Source organism: Eucyclogobius newberryi, unplaced genomic scaffold (assembly GCF_026437365.1).
Source record: "Eucyclogobius newberryi isolate DKJ021-1_F unplaced genomic scaffold, fEucNew1.0.hap1 SCAF_22, whole genome shotgun sequence".
NCBI classification, from domain to species: domain Eukaryota; kingdom Metazoa; phylum Chordata; class Actinopteri; order Gobiiformes; family Gobiidae; genus Eucyclogobius; species Eucyclogobius newberryi.
Genome location: NW_027315857.1, coordinates 10,981,564 through 10,996,240, shown reverse-complemented (window position 1 = coordinate 10,996,240; position 14,677 = coordinate 10,981,564). Strand labels below are relative to the sequence as shown.

At 39.6% G+C, this 14,677-nt stretch overlaps 2 protein-coding genes across 3 annotated transcripts in view; one reads left to right on the top strand and one right to left on the bottom strand.

Annotated features, from left to right (window-relative positions):
* focad (focadhesin) overlaps nucleotides 1-8,388 on the top strand; it is a 29,153-nt gene extending 20,765 nt beyond the window's left edge. The window contains exons 27-44 of the mRNA XM_072459312.1: nucleotides 559-797; nucleotides 868-957; nucleotides 1,635-1,782; nucleotides 1,843-1,962; nucleotides 2,048-2,170; nucleotides 2,367-2,444; nucleotides 2,539-2,610; nucleotides 2,691-2,793; nucleotides 2,914-2,994; nucleotides 3,402-3,530; nucleotides 3,601-3,716; nucleotides 4,849-5,109; nucleotides 5,202-5,291; nucleotides 5,950-6,127; nucleotides 6,299-6,396; nucleotides 6,538-6,789; nucleotides 6,863-6,938; nucleotides 7,642-8,388. Coding sequence (XP_072315413.1) covers nucleotides 559-797; nucleotides 868-957; nucleotides 1,635-1,782; nucleotides 1,843-1,962; nucleotides 2,048-2,170; nucleotides 2,367-2,444; nucleotides 2,539-2,610; nucleotides 2,691-2,793; nucleotides 2,914-2,994; nucleotides 3,402-3,530; nucleotides 3,601-3,716; nucleotides 4,849-5,109; nucleotides 5,202-5,291; nucleotides 5,950-6,127; nucleotides 6,299-6,396; nucleotides 6,538-6,789; nucleotides 6,863-6,938; nucleotides 7,642-7,715 — 2,328 coding nt within the window. The 3' untranslated portion in view covers nucleotides 7,716-8,388. The remainder of the gene's footprint in view (nucleotides 1-558; nucleotides 798-867; nucleotides 958-1,634; nucleotides 1,783-1,842; nucleotides 1,963-2,047; nucleotides 2,171-2,366; nucleotides 2,445-2,538; nucleotides 2,611-2,690; nucleotides 2,794-2,913; nucleotides 2,995-3,401; nucleotides 3,531-3,600; nucleotides 3,717-4,848; nucleotides 5,110-5,201; nucleotides 5,292-5,949; nucleotides 6,128-6,298; nucleotides 6,397-6,537; nucleotides 6,790-6,862; nucleotides 6,939-7,641) is intronic.
* On the bottom strand, nucleotides 7,802-12,662 carry hacd4 (3-hydroxyacyl-CoA dehydratase 4). Of its 2 annotated transcripts, XM_072459311.1 has the most exons (7): nucleotides 12,547-12,662; nucleotides 11,693-11,799; nucleotides 10,968-11,095; nucleotides 10,791-10,900; nucleotides 9,960-10,066; nucleotides 8,002-8,133; nucleotides 7,802-7,937 (listed from the first exon to the last, which is right to left on the bottom strand). In XM_072459311.1, coding segments are annotated over exons 1-7 (675 nt in total). In that variant the 5' UTR covers nucleotides 12,549-12,662; the 3' UTR covers nucleotides 7,802-7,848. The 2 variants fall into 2 exon arrangements, with proteins under 2 accessions (XP_072315412.1, XP_072315411.1); XM_072459310.1 differs by having other exon boundaries at nucleotides 7,886-8,133.
* Between the last annotated feature and the right edge of the window lie 2,015 nt (nucleotides 12,663-14,677).

Genomic DNA, 14,677 nt, shown 5'->3' with positions numbered 1-14,677 from the left:
TCTTTCACTTTTTATTGTCTACTTTTAAAGGCAGAATTAAACACTTTAGTAGTTAGTTTGTATGCATAATGACTCCTATAAATCACAAAAAGTCCCCCCTACTACAAATTAATATTGACACCCAACAATGTTTTGCTCCATCAATAATTTATTAAACAATAGGTCGATTATGGTGAAAGTTCTACTTTGCCATTTGAAAAAAAGTTGTCCAAAAGATGTGCCCGTACTTAGAAGAATCCTGTACTAGTGTGGTCTTACAACGTGTCATGCTGGGAATTAATTAGACAGATTCAAATGCCTCCTCTTTTGCAGTTAGTAAGTTGGGTAATGCGATTTTGACTAAAAAATACCAATTTGACCCTATTTTTTGCCAAAATACTTCCTCATATTTATTCTAAATTGGAGAATTAAAAATAGTTATCAACTATACCACTTTGATTTAGTTCCTGTATTGATAATGAAATGAATCAGCTGAACATGACCAGGATAGAAAACTTTATTTCTTGACTTTACTTCCACACTCATGTTGTCGTACTGGGATGTCTTTACTCTCCTCAGCGGTCGTACTCTGGTGAGAACACCGCCAGTGCCATCGCCCGCTCCTGTGCCAGCCTGGCACTCTCCCTGCTGGTGCCGGTGCTGGTGGTGTGGCAGAGGGACGGCGTGGCTCAGGTCCTGGCCGCTCTACAGTCCGCTCTGCCCGGATCTCCCACGGCCGACGACTCCCAGGTGGTACAGTTCCACTCCGGCCTGGCTCTGGGCACGGTTCTGTCCAGCCTGCACCACCAACGCCTCAGGTCGGTCTGGTAAAGTGGAATTTGTCATAACCAACGTGTGTTTTGTCTGACAATTGTGTCTTTGTTTCAGTGATGTCTCAAAGCAGAACGACGCTGCGCTGATGGCAAAAGGGCTGGATGAGTTGGAAAGCTGCTCTTTCAACCCAAACCTGGAATACAAGTTAGTATTGTTATTTTAAGGCTAAAGGTTGGGCAATATTATATAATCTTGATATTCTTTTGGAGTATTTTCAGACGGTATTATGTCAATCCAACAGAAATGTGTTAAAACATGTCTTTAAATGTATTCGTTGAGGTTTAATTATCAAATGTGAAATGCCTGTAAAATGAATCCCCAAAGTGCAAAAATATCACCTTGTACCATTATTTGTTTACAACATTACAACAAATCAACATTCACAACATGTTGCCCACCTCTAACTAGGAATGTTTCAATTGAATGACTAAATCATTGGTAAGCCAGGATGTGATAAACTGTAGATTTATCTTGTAATTGGTGTTAAACACAGCTTGAGTGTTGAATTGTTACTGTTTTATTCATTGGATTGGAAGGACAGCAATCATTTGTCCAATTCGTCATTAACAAATGTGATAAAACAGTCCACTGCTACAAATTCAAAGATATTATTTTACTTTATTTTTGCATTAATTTTAACAACAAAATGGTGGAAGCTGCTGCAGAAACAAAAAGCCTCTAGCCACTTGAATGACTTGACACTAGCATGGCTTTTTATAACTAGCAGCAGTTTCACACAGCTACAATGGAAGAACCAGTTATGTTCACTGTACATTATCAAAAACGCTCAAATTGAATTTCTTTGTCTTTTTGCTTTGCAGTACCGGTTGTCTACTTGGTCTTGGCTTGGTGCTAGCGTCTCTCTGCGCGCACGGACAGCCAGAACAACAGTTCCACGCCACAAAGATTCTAGACAAACTATTGGTCAATCTACAAGAGAGCAGTGGACAGAGCCGCATGCTGCAAGAGGTACAAGAAGACAATTGATCACTGGAACTGTCTCCGATGTAATGCGTGTACGTTTTTCAGGTTTTGGCGTACTCTGTCGCATGTGCCGGTGTTTCTGCCTTCAGCGCTGGACTCATTGATGCGACAAAGGCCGAGGAGATCATGACCACTCTACGCACTCTGACAGAAGATAGCCAGCAGGTTAATAGTTAATAGCCAATAATACACATGATTTGGTTAAAAAATACTGTTGTGGTTCAATTTTTCTGTTTGTTTCTGTGTTTAGACTCCCGGCTTCTCACTGGCTTTGGGTCTGGTGGTCCACGGCCTGTCTTCCTCTGGCCACGGCAAAGCAGAGGACATCCACCCTCGTCTGCTGGCTGCGTGGATTAAAATTCTACTAGCTGAGGTATGTGAGGAGACACATATATTGCCATTACTGTTAAAATGTAGTTTAAATCGGTACCAAAAACCTCAAAATTAAAAGAATATAAACCATAAATGTTATGCGTTTCCTAAAATGTGTTCAAAATGTCAAGATTCAAATACAGGATACTGTAAAAATACTCTATTCTAATGTGTAAATGTGTTCTATTTGGTTTCAGGGCTGTCCTACAATGCAGAGACTGGCTGCTGTCAATGGCCTGGTGGCTTTAGTAGGATCTGAGACATACCTCATTCAAGTAAGACAACTGTAATTCTAGCTTTAGCTTAGTAAAAACAAAAATGCAGTTGTGTTTATATGCTACGTTTCATGCTTTGTTCCATATCGAACAGCTAAAATGTGAGTCGGAGCTTTCCTCGCAGCAGCAGACTCGTTTGAATGAGGTCATCCGTGCCATTACGCAGGTATTGCAACAGTAATAAAAGACAAAGAGAAGGTTTTATGCGTCAGACAAACATGAAATACTTGTATGTGTCTTTCTCAGATCATCACTTTCTCTGGAGCCATAGGTTTGCAGTCCAACAGTGTGTGTTTAGTGGGTCACCTGTACCTGGCCCACATGTCGACGAGTCACAGTCACACAGCGGGTACAAGGCACTCTATAACTGGATAATTAATGATTTATTTCAATGACTGTAATTGTTCTTATTGCTTACAAAATAACACACATTTCTCTCTCTCTTGTATATTTGTTTCTGTGTAATTAGTCCCCCTGGATTTCAGTTACTTGCCGGAAAAAAGCGTGATCCGAACCACCATTGACTTCATTACTGAGGCTGGAAAAAAGGGTCAGTGTTTTACCTTTAGCCCAGGCATGTCCAAACTAAGGCCCGGGGGCCAAATCCGGCCCTCAGAACAATTTTTGTCGGCCCTCTGGCTTCCTGCTAAGTTGGTCCAAATAACAAAAAGTAGTAGTTTTGACTGTAAAATTGGAGAGATTGAAGCATCTTGATGTTATAACAACCTAATACTAATGTTCCAAGTCTCATTAAAGGTGTAGAGGCATCAAAACTATGTCAAATGCAAAAAATGGGACATTTTTGGGTTGTTTGTGGCTCTCTGCTCTGTATAAGTTTCAAAATGCGACCCTCTGTGAAAAAAGTTTGGACACCCCTGCTTTAGCCTTTAATGTTCAAGCAATATGATCTATTAGCTTTAGCCAATCGAATGCATTTGTTTGTATTTACTATAACAGGTCCAGAGTTTTCCCGCCCAGACCTGGTTAAAACCGCACTCGCTCCTCTGGCATCAAACGGGTCAAGTTTCCAATTCCCGCCCATCAACTGGAGTTCGGTCCTGTCTCCTCTGATGCGACTAGGATTTGGTATAAGTTGCGTCTAAAGTCTAATGTGGTACAGTGTGTAAATTGGCTGACCGTCCTTCTTCTTTCCAAGGGGAGGAGGTCCAGCATCAGTGTGTGGTGTTGGCTGCCAGTCAGGCCCAGTCCTCCCAGAGTTCTGCCCTGTTTCTGGGCTCATGGATATCGCCTCCTCTAGTGCACAGCCTAAGTGTAAGTTGTATGTTAGATTTATTTATGTTTGAAATTGTTAGATATTATCATTATATATTTGTTTTTAACTTGCTTTACTTACTAATTTGTAACTTTTTAGCCATAAAAACGACTAAAATATATGCATGTTTGATTGTTGAAGTTTTATCGGACAAAAAGCCTATGTTCTTACTGTGAGCTTGCATCTCCACAAACCTAACTCGTACTTCCCCTAGAGGAGTTGCCTGACCCGCCAGCCCCGCCCACATTCTGTTCGAATGCGTAAGGGTCTGGTATCCGAGTCAGAGCCATTGAAGTCGTCGATCTTCAATTTACCTATCCAATCACAGGCGGAGGTTTTAACGTGTCACACTGACGATACGGAAGTAGCTTTTCACCCCTGTTCCAAAACATTCAAGATGGCGGACCCGGCTCGTGACCAAGTGTTTACTTCTGCTCTCGCTTCGGTTTGAACAATCGGGAAAGTCTGCTCTACTCGCCGTGATGAACGTGCGTTAGATGCGGTTATGCGAAGGGCGTCATCGTGATTCAGGAGACATTTTCTGCGTTCGGGGACGGATAACGCGGAACACGCCTTGTTGACATGGGCTACGTAATATCCGGATAAGCATGTCGCGTTTTTTGCGTCACTTCTGGGTTTATGTGATTGGTTCTGTCTCTGCTCTCTAAACTCCGCCCTAGAAATTGAAATGCCGCGGTCGAGCCCCAGACCCACACACAGTTTTGATAAGTAGTCTGCCAAAACGTGTTGGGAATAGCTGGTCAGGCAACTAGGTGAGCCTCCTCCTGCTTGTTTCCATGAAAATGTTGTTCCTATGACATAAAACGTATCTATCTCCATGAGGAAAGTTCTGAAATACAGTTAAATTTTCTATTTTCATTGAATCATGCAGGTGACTTTCCACCTCCAGAAAGTTACACAATGTCGCTTTGAATTTGAATTCAAAATATTTTCGGTTATTATTCATCTAAAATTCACCTGTTCAAAATGAATTGTAAATAAATAACTTCAACTTAGCCATAGAATGTACAATATCTGTTCATTTTTCTTCTTGTATTATGTCAAAATGATGTACATGTACTTTCAACATTTCCATAAAAAACAGTATATTGTATGTTGTATCTTCCCCAGCACCAGACGCGAGCCCACCTGTACGAGACTCTGGGCGTGTGGATGAAGCACGTGGCGGAGGACAAACTGCAGGTCTATGTGGAGAGCCTGGGTCTGCAGCACTTCCAGGACGCCCTCCGCCCCCAGCGCCTGCCCCTGTGCCGCTCACTGCTGCGGGGGCTCGCTCAGGCCATGGCCCTCCCAAACCCCCCCAACAGCTGCTGGAGCCTCCTCTGCTCCACCACCGACAAGATCTTCGACCTGCTGCCAAATCATATTCAGGTACACACCATTTTGTAGAATTGTCTTCACTTTCCTTTACGTTCTATTTTCTTTATGGTTTCTTATTGTATCATAATTTGAATATTTTCCAGGATGTTGAGGTGGAGTTGTACGTGGGAATTGCCAAATGCCTCTCAGAGATGTCGGATACAGAAATTGACAGAATCGCCAAAGTCATTGAGGTATTAGTATTGTCTGTTAAATCACAGGAAAAACTGGAAAAATAAAAACAACATTTAGTTTTAAATGTATTTTAGTGATTGCAGCTTGTTTGTCCAGCTGTTTTGTTTATTGTGCGGTAAATCAGTGTTTCCCAACTAGAGGTGCGGGCACTTACCAGGAATGGAATGGTTTCAGATTTAAAAAGTAGTTGAAATGTAATAGTATTTGAACAAAACTATTAAGTACTTTGTTGCAAATTTGACCACCGTAATAACATTTGGAGGCTTCTGGACATCAATACCATTACAAAAAGAAAATATAATCTTAAAAGTGGGCAATATATTTAAATTTAGATCATATTTTGAATGTTGTTTTGAAGATGTGCAAGTTTATCATTTATAGTTAAAATGTTATCAAAAGTTATTGTTATTATAAGTTATTGTAAGTTATGATATAAAGTGATATTTCTGTACTTTTGCGATTAATTTGTTCCATTTGTCTGATAATTACACCTCAACTAACACGTTTTAACACTTTAATTTAATTCTGTTGGATTGACTGGCTATCGTTATCAGGATACTCTAACATATCCGCCTCTAATAATTGACAATATAGTAATATCGCAACTATATTTATTTGCTTAGTACTGGACTACCCCTCGTCCGCATTTTGTTTCAGACTCGGATGGAGAAGTGCTGTTTCGTCCTCTGCTACCTGACGTCCCAGGGCAGGGTGCCTCTTTTGGGTCTCAATGACGTCATCTCTGGGGTGCTCCGCGGTTGGCCCAGGCGCAGAGTGGACTGGTTACTGCAGCAGACCTTCTACCAGTGTCGCCTGGCAGCAAGCGCACACACGGGTCAGCTAGCTTTTGAACTCGAATAACTACTGTACAATTTATTCATTTACTGTTTTAGTCATACATTCAATAGTATGTGTGGCGATTCTTATTGACAGGTCATACTCCATCCAGCCTCAAGAGGGCACCAAAGTCAAAACAGAGATAATTATTGCTCTGCTGTTTTCTTAGGTGTGACCAAAAGAATGGAGTGGCTCTTGGAGTTGATGGGACTCATCCGAAATGTCATGTACGGTGCAACCCCCTTCTCCTGTGGCGACATTAAAATGGTTTGTTTTAGCACTACTTTTAATTCATCCTGATAAGCTCTACTACTGCTTTATTTATTTATATAGTACCGGTAACCTTTAAACTTATAGACAGACAATAGTATTTTACATTATACATTCTCACTTTGACATTCCTTTCAGGCCACAGACTTCCTGCTCCAGATTTTCAGTGCAGCTGTCGTGTCCTGGGGCGACCACTCAATGCCCCTTCTCCTTGGCGTACGGGCTCGGTGGTTTCCATGGCAACCCGATCCCAAGCCTCCCACCGTACGACACGGGCTCTACGGTAAAGAGTCGTTCTCGGAGCATTCCCTGGCACCGTGCGTTTTCGGGTTGTCCCACAGCCTGCCCCTGCTGCTGGCCAAAGAGCCCTGGAGCAGCCAGACACAAAAGGCAAGTCCAGGAACAAAGACGGGTTTAATCGCTTCATCATCCAGCGAATGTTAACGTCTTGTTGTTGTTTCAGTTCATCGACTGGCTTCTCAGTGTGACAGAGGCCCCACAAGAGAATGTATCGGCCACCAGCTTCTCAGCAGTTAAAGGTAAAGAACAGCACTCTACAGTCACTTCTACACACACACACTGTAACACTGAGATGACATGGTGGAGCTTTTTATATTCATTCACTTAACAAATAATAATATAATAATACTAATAATATGACAAACTGCATTAAGCCTATTGTCTTGTTTGGAACTTTTCAATAAACATGATTTTTTTATTAAAACATCTCATTAAAGGGGAAATATTTTTGCTTTTTTCTCGTATTTAGTATTGAACTATAACATAAGTACATTTCGTCCATTGTAAACTGCAATGTTGATCTAAAATGTAATAACAGAAACGAGTCCATTGATTCCCTGTCAAAAAAGCAGAACTGATGGGACGATCTGCTGCTTGTCACTATGAAGTGTGACTGTCATTTACAAATTTATATTTTTGAAAAGTGGGAACGAGACATTTTAGAACTCTGCAAATATCACTCAAAGAGTTTCTAATAATCACATCTAAGTACAGGGATGTGGGCGGGGATAGGGGGTAGGTGAAAACAGGGATTTTCTGAGCACACAAGCTTCAATTGCAGGACAATACACAATTAATTCAAAAATACAGGAATCGATTAACTATAACTAATAGTTATGAAACTAATATATATTGTGTTAACTGCACAAGTATAATCATTATTCTTCTGGACACTTTAGTTCTTCTTGATAAGATAAATAACCTTGCTGTTTGTTGTTTCAGCTTGTCTCCTTGCGTTGAGGTCTAGTCCAGATTTCAAAAAGAAAACCATTTGGACCAGAGCTTATGGCTGGTAAATCAACATGAAAAGAAATACAAACTTTGTGCAACAACTCTGCATTATGGTTTCAAAACGCCAACTCCCGGAACAGGAACTGCTCACGCTCCTGATGCTGCTTTTGTAAAGTTATCAGTTCTTAGACCAAAATGTCATTTCCGTTTTGTTTTCTTCTTCTTGTTCCATTTGTCAAGATGGTGCCTTCGCTCTTTCAGCAACTGCCAAACTGTTACGCTCGCACCTAAACGCAAGACATTTCATCAGGTCGTTAACAATGATCACGTTCCATCTCATTACATCCTTACCGAGTAGTAGAAGTGGCAAGTAGCCAATCAGAACAAAGTTGAGGTTGGTGGGTGTGGTTACTGTGGAGTTGACTGAATTGGAAGGCGGAGTTAAAGGACTGATGATGGGTAACGCCTGGTAAAGGGTGAAGCCTGTGGAAACAGTTTTACAAAAGGACAATGACGGGGATCTGTAAAAGTGGAAAGTAATGAAACCACGGTTACCCACGCGGGGCTTATTCACTAGGGAGGGTTTGGAAACTGATGTAGGGAGCTTAGTCTGGAACAGAAAGGAAAACGTAACAAGTCTTGTAAGTATTAAGTCCATATACGCCTGGCAGCCCGTTATGTACTATAATAACATGTCTCAGTATTATGACAACAATAAACAAAATTACTGACAAATAACAGTGTCTTTTTGCTTTTATAAAGGGTTCATAGTATTTTCTATGTTTTGTGGCACATATTCAATTAATTAATCATAAACTAAACTATGCTACAATATCTGCAGAATGTAGAAAACGCCAAAGTTTTGTCTGAGTCAAATGTTTTCAAACTCTGGTAACGTGACTCGTTTTGAACCCAGTATGTGGCCTGTGCAGAGCTGATACTGGTGTGTGTGTGTGTGTGTGTGTGTGTGTCTGTGTGTGTGTGTGTGTGTCTGTGTGTGTGTTTGTGTGTGTGTGCGTGTCTGTGTGTCTGTGTGTGTGTGTGTGTGTGTGTGTCTGTGTGTCTGGTCTGTGTGTGTGTGTGTGTGTGTTTGTGTGTGTGTGCGTGTCTGTGTGTGTGTGTCTGTGTGTGTGTGTGTGTCTGTGTGTCTGTGTGTCTGGTCTGTGTGCGTGTGTGTGTGTGTGTGTGTGTGTGTGTGTGTGTGCGTGCGCGTGTGCGTACTGTGTGTGTGCGTGCGTGTGTACTGCGTGTGTGCGTGTGTGTGTACTGCGTGTGTACTGCGTGTGTGTGTGTGTGTGTGTACTGCATGCGTGTGTGTTCCTCTGCCAGGCCTCGTCCACACAGAGCCCAGGATGTGCTTTCTTCATCTGCTTTGCCAATTCACATCCTGTTCTCCATGACGCTTCCCCTTTACAACTATTGACACTGACAGTTGGATAAATTAAGAAAAATATTACAAACAAAAATCTAGAGAAGGTCACACACTTTGAGTCACCACGGATGATAAAGTCTGAAGCCGAGGTGGGAAATTAATAATAAAATGCAATGACAAGAAGCTATTTCACAGTGGCTAATATTAGTGCAAAAACAAGTTATACTGTTTTTATGTTGTATTGTGTCCCTTTTGACTTTTCTTTTATAAATGATGTGTTGTTACTTGGTGTGGTATTTTTATTTGATATGTTTCCTGTTACATGCGCCGCCACAGCACCTTTTATGACAGTAGGAAGTAGAATGTTTTTTTGTTTGATAAATCACACGACTTGTAATGACATGTATCACTACTGTCAGATCAACTCAAACTGAAAGTACATTGTGGCTGGTTTTGATTTGAATATAACATGCCAATAAACGGACCTTAATCAACCGTATTAAATGCACAGCTGTATCAGGACTGACTTTGGGATGTGAAGAGCTCTTGATTTGAAGATACAAATCAATACAAATTTGGCCTTAAATTAGGGTTTTTACCATTTTGGTTTTAGACTTTGGCAGATTTTATCGATCCACACTGGAAATTACTTGAACACAGTAGTTCACGTGTTGCAAAAAAATTCTGGATCAGAAAATAAGTGGTAAAAAGCATAAATTGTCAAATGTTTCAAATTGTAAAAATAAGTAAAGTATTAAATCTAGTATGTAGCGTATCAGGCACATCAAGTGTTTTCCTCGTTATTTGAGTTTGAGATTGGAGTATTGTTTGTGACAGTAGTAGTAGTAGTAGTAGTAGTAGTAGTAGTAGTAGTAGTAGTAGTAGTAGTAGTAGTAGTAGTAGTAGTAGTAGTAGTAGTAGTAGTAGTAGTACTGACCTTCTGTCGCCGCAGACAGCGTGTACAGAGGGATCCACAAAGTGTAGCGGGTCCAGAGCATGGCCCCTGAGGGTCTGTCCATCACACACAGCAGCTCATGAGGGTACCTGACTCACAGAACACATTATACCAAGTCAAGAAATAAACCAGCAAATACCTCGGGTTTATGTTTTTTCTCAGAATTACTTTGTTTTAGTCTGTGGTAAATATTTATCACCGTTTTACATCAGTCAAGTGACAGTTTATAGAGAAAAGTTTGGAAATATAGTATGTAATATAGGATGTAAGCCAAGTTCGAAAACATTTTGACAAAGGTAGAGGAATTAGGCACTAATGATTATTTTAACATTTGTACATTGAGACTTTTTCAGTACATTATCAACCAAATAATGTGGGTACTGAAGGCTTTGAGATTGAGAATTATTTGGGAATAAAGTGAATTATTAATTACAATTCGCTATTTTAGTTTTTTTTTTAATGAATCATGACTTTGTAATAAATGTGTGTGTGTTTTTAGAGTCTGTTTAGTCCAGATAACAATTAAGTAGTAATGTTGAAGTGAAGTAATTGTTGCAAGTGTTTTAGTGAAATAAGCAGTCATACATTTTACACTTACACTGTTTTACAATAGGAAAATGTGCTGAATGGATTCGTGGTTCACCCTTTGAGTGTTATCAAAATACTAGTTGAAAAACAAGTTCCAACCCTTGGGGAAGAATGACCTTTTCTTTCACAATAACTAACACGTTATGTCTGATGAAACTTGAAAGCATTTTTGCACATTTTCTATTGAAACACATGTTTTTTATATAATATTATGATTCCATTTACCTTAAGAGGTCTTGAACGTTCCAGAGGAGAAACAGTAGACACACCACAGGTTTACTCTGCATCTCCTCCAGCAGGATCACCATCACCAGCAGCACGTTCTTCTCTGTTACCTTTAAATACACATGTTCACTGTAATGTATGCTGTGTAGTATACAGTGAGTACATGTGGACACAGACCTGGATGAAGCGTGGCAGCAGCCGGGCCCTCTCGATGCCGTCTGCGATGTGGAACAGCTCCAGGAAGGACAGAAGCTGACACAAGCTCATCACAAAGCCAACCGAGTAAAACGTGTCCGCCAAGGCATCTGTGAAGTCATAAAGTACGTAAATAAAGTAAAAAACATTCTTATAAAATACTGTATTGTTTTTACTTTGTGGAAAATAATCTGTACAGCACTGAGAAGTAGTAAATACTGTTGTTTTCTATGTGTTTTTGCTGTGTTGACTTTAGTTTTTGCTAACGCTTTGTACAAGGTGCCTTCATAAACTATTTATAAAGCATTAATAAGCACAGCTTATTATTAGTTTATTAGCACTTACACAATGACTAGCATTTGTACAAGGCTTATAATACCTATGTATATGAATAAGCAATTAACCAAAATGTGTGCGTTAATAAACTCTACCATGTTTGTAATAAGCTGCTTATTGAAGAACGTTAGTAAATTGCTTATAAACTAATAACTTGTGCTTAAGAGTTACCAAGTTGGATTATGTTTGTCTTTTTTGGACTGGCCAATCACAAGCATTCTCTTTGATTTTGTAGTAAAACATGTTGTAATAGCAGACAAAACTCGGCAGACTTAAACAACACAACACAAAAATGTTAATCATTTATGGGTTTTTGTTGCAGTCATTTCAGACCATTCATTGTTAATAAAAGTAATAGAAAGCGAGTCTACCTTTTCCAAATGTCAGAATCCTGGCGATGGTGTTGGTCACGATCCATGTGTGTCCACAGAACTGCAGCAGGTTGTACACAAAGATGTAGGTGATCCTGAAGCTGAGCCTGCACGGAGACAGAGAGGGCACGTTTGGAAGGATTATAAAGTTTACAAACGTTGTAAGGACTTCAATCTGCTCAAACAGTGCCAAGTTCTCCCCTTTTTTGTTTTGTTTGTCACAGTAAATCAAGTTTGTCCAGAGTTCTCAAATGCAGCTAATCATAACTGTTATTATTATGTTTGAGATTCCATAGACTTATTATTATCATATTACGTGACTCACTCTCATTTAAGTAATTTGTTTAGTTTGACAAAGCATGTTTTGCCTGTGTCAGTGTGCAATAAGACACAATGTGTGACCCTGCCAAAATAAGAGCATGTCAGCAAACCATGAAGTACAACACAGACGTCAGGCATAAAGAGGCAGGTTTATCTCCAGCACGGTCGTGAATGTCAAGGATTCCTGTTCCACGCCGTCTTCACCTACAATGCGCATTACACCAGGTCAAAACGAGAGCACAAACTGTACTACTGCCTCGTATCATTTCAGATCAGTAGTTTGCTCTTGGTCTGTTTCATTTACAAAAGCTGATATGAAGACATTTGCAGGCAAAAGTCAAGGGATCTTTGCATTGTGGAATTTAAGGTGTGAGTGAGAAGAATGAAAGTACACAGACTTTGCAGCATATTTTCCTCTTACTTAGATGATGCATGAATTCCTCAGCAGCAGCAGCAGCACTGGAGAAGAGCTAGTTTGTCCAAATCCCACCCTAAAAACAGCATTCCTCACCCCCGACTGGGACACTACTCACATTGTGCTCCTGCGCTTGTGTCTTCAGAGTCCCTCCTGGTCCTCAGTGGAGACGGGACAGGAGCATATTTACGCCTCGGAGTAACGTGGACAAGTGTTTAAACTACATAAATGTGAGTCTCGTGTAGGAGGTTCACATTCCGAGGCAGGCTGACGTCACACTGGGCCGGCCCCAGTGACAGGGGAAACACACACATGTTATGGCTGCAGGGAAGAAAGATGCCTCCATAAACCTGAGAACCAAAACAAACAGCTCTGAGTAAGATACAGAGATACATTTACTCTGTACTGTATCAAGTACACTTTTTAGGACTTGTGCTTTGCATGAGTTATATTTTAGTTGAGTACTTATTAATTTGACTCAGCTACATTTAAAACACAATATGATACTTTCTAATAATCTAATTATTTAATCCACAATTTTTCTTCCAAAAAAGGGTTCAAAGTACTTTTATAAGCTTTAAAGCCTCATGATGTTCACTCCAGAGACACAACAAAGTAGGTTCTCAGTTTGTTGTGACTTGACTAATCTATTTTATGGCTCGTTAACAATATCAGCAGTTCTAATAAGCTTTGAGTTTCTTTATTCTTACTTTTGTTTTGGAGATAGTAAATATACAAAACATAGGCTACTATAATTCCGGTTTCAAATGTATCTATATGTATGTTCTAACCTAATAATTCAACCTTATCTTGTTTTTCTATACTACTTTGTAACAAGAGTAAGTTGAATGTTACTTCAGACCTAGTAGGCCTACAGTTACCTGTAGGCCTACTTCTCATAGTAACATACAGTCCTCCTGAAGGCAGATACTAATAAAGAGGTAAAGACACATTCAATTCTGGAAAAACTGTGACATCAGTCTAATATAAACATTCACGTTTCATAGAAAACAAAAGGTTAAAGTACAATAAAGTAGAATAGAGAATCTGCTTTTCTGTTTCTGCTCCATCAGCGCCCTCTAGTGGTCACTGCTCATAAACACCAGTGTGTGCATCAGGACCACGTGGGGATCACAGCTGAGCAAAACATTCATTCTAGAAACATTTCAAACATATATATGTTTCCTTTCAAGCTCAAAGCAATCATGCACTGGACTAACTATTACAAAAGAACAGCATTATAACTTCTGAATGTGGTGTCCTAACCTGTCTTCTACGGTTACATGAAGGATTTACTCTTTACTTCTTCATAAATTTACTTCAAAATACAGTTAGTCATACAACTTTCTACTCTTCTTGTCTTTTGACTATTTTATATCTGAAATAAATACGTTCTTATAAGTTTACCTAATATATGCCTAAAAAGCAACTGATTTGTATAATTTCCCAAGGACGGACTAAGCGACTAATGCACATCATTTAAATCCCATAATACAATTTAAGATAATAATTAATGTATGCCATTGTAGTTTTTCAAATAAAGAAAAGAGGGACAAAACCAAACTAAAATATCAATATAACATTCGTAGCCACCAGCAGCCTGTGTAAAAAAATAAGAAACTGAATTAAATATCAGTATCATCAGAGAATAAAATACAAAAAACCCTGGTATGAACAAGATAATTCACATTTTAACTTCACATATTTAAGTTTCTGTGCAGTATTACAGTACTCAGCCGGGATTTGCTGCAGTTGTAATAACGGTAACTGACTTTTGTGGTATTTGACGAGGAGAATAACAAACAAAGAGCGTTTTGAATCTCGCACTGTATTGATAATGGAGAACCTAGCTCATTTTCATTGTCACTATGTCTGGTTCTTTTCTTCAATTTTCTGAATTAAAACACTGATCAAGAAACACAAAAAACTGAACAAGACCAATGAGAAAATTGGGGATAAAAATAAAAGAAAGAAAGAAAACTGAGGCACACAAAGTCCCAAATAAACATCCCATTAATCCAAAATTGGTCAGATTTGTCCGTCTTCAAATTGAGTCCAAATGTGATTTTTTCTCCTCATATTCTGTTTGTCAGTTATGATGTCGGTCCAGTTCTTGATCGTCGTTGCAGTTTGTGCCATCAATTTCTTTGTGATGGCCTTTTTTCCCTGCTGACAAATATATCCGTTTATTGTGTCCATGGCAGGAGTTTTGAGGCCCAAATACATAGTTCTGAAATAGAATGGTCTAT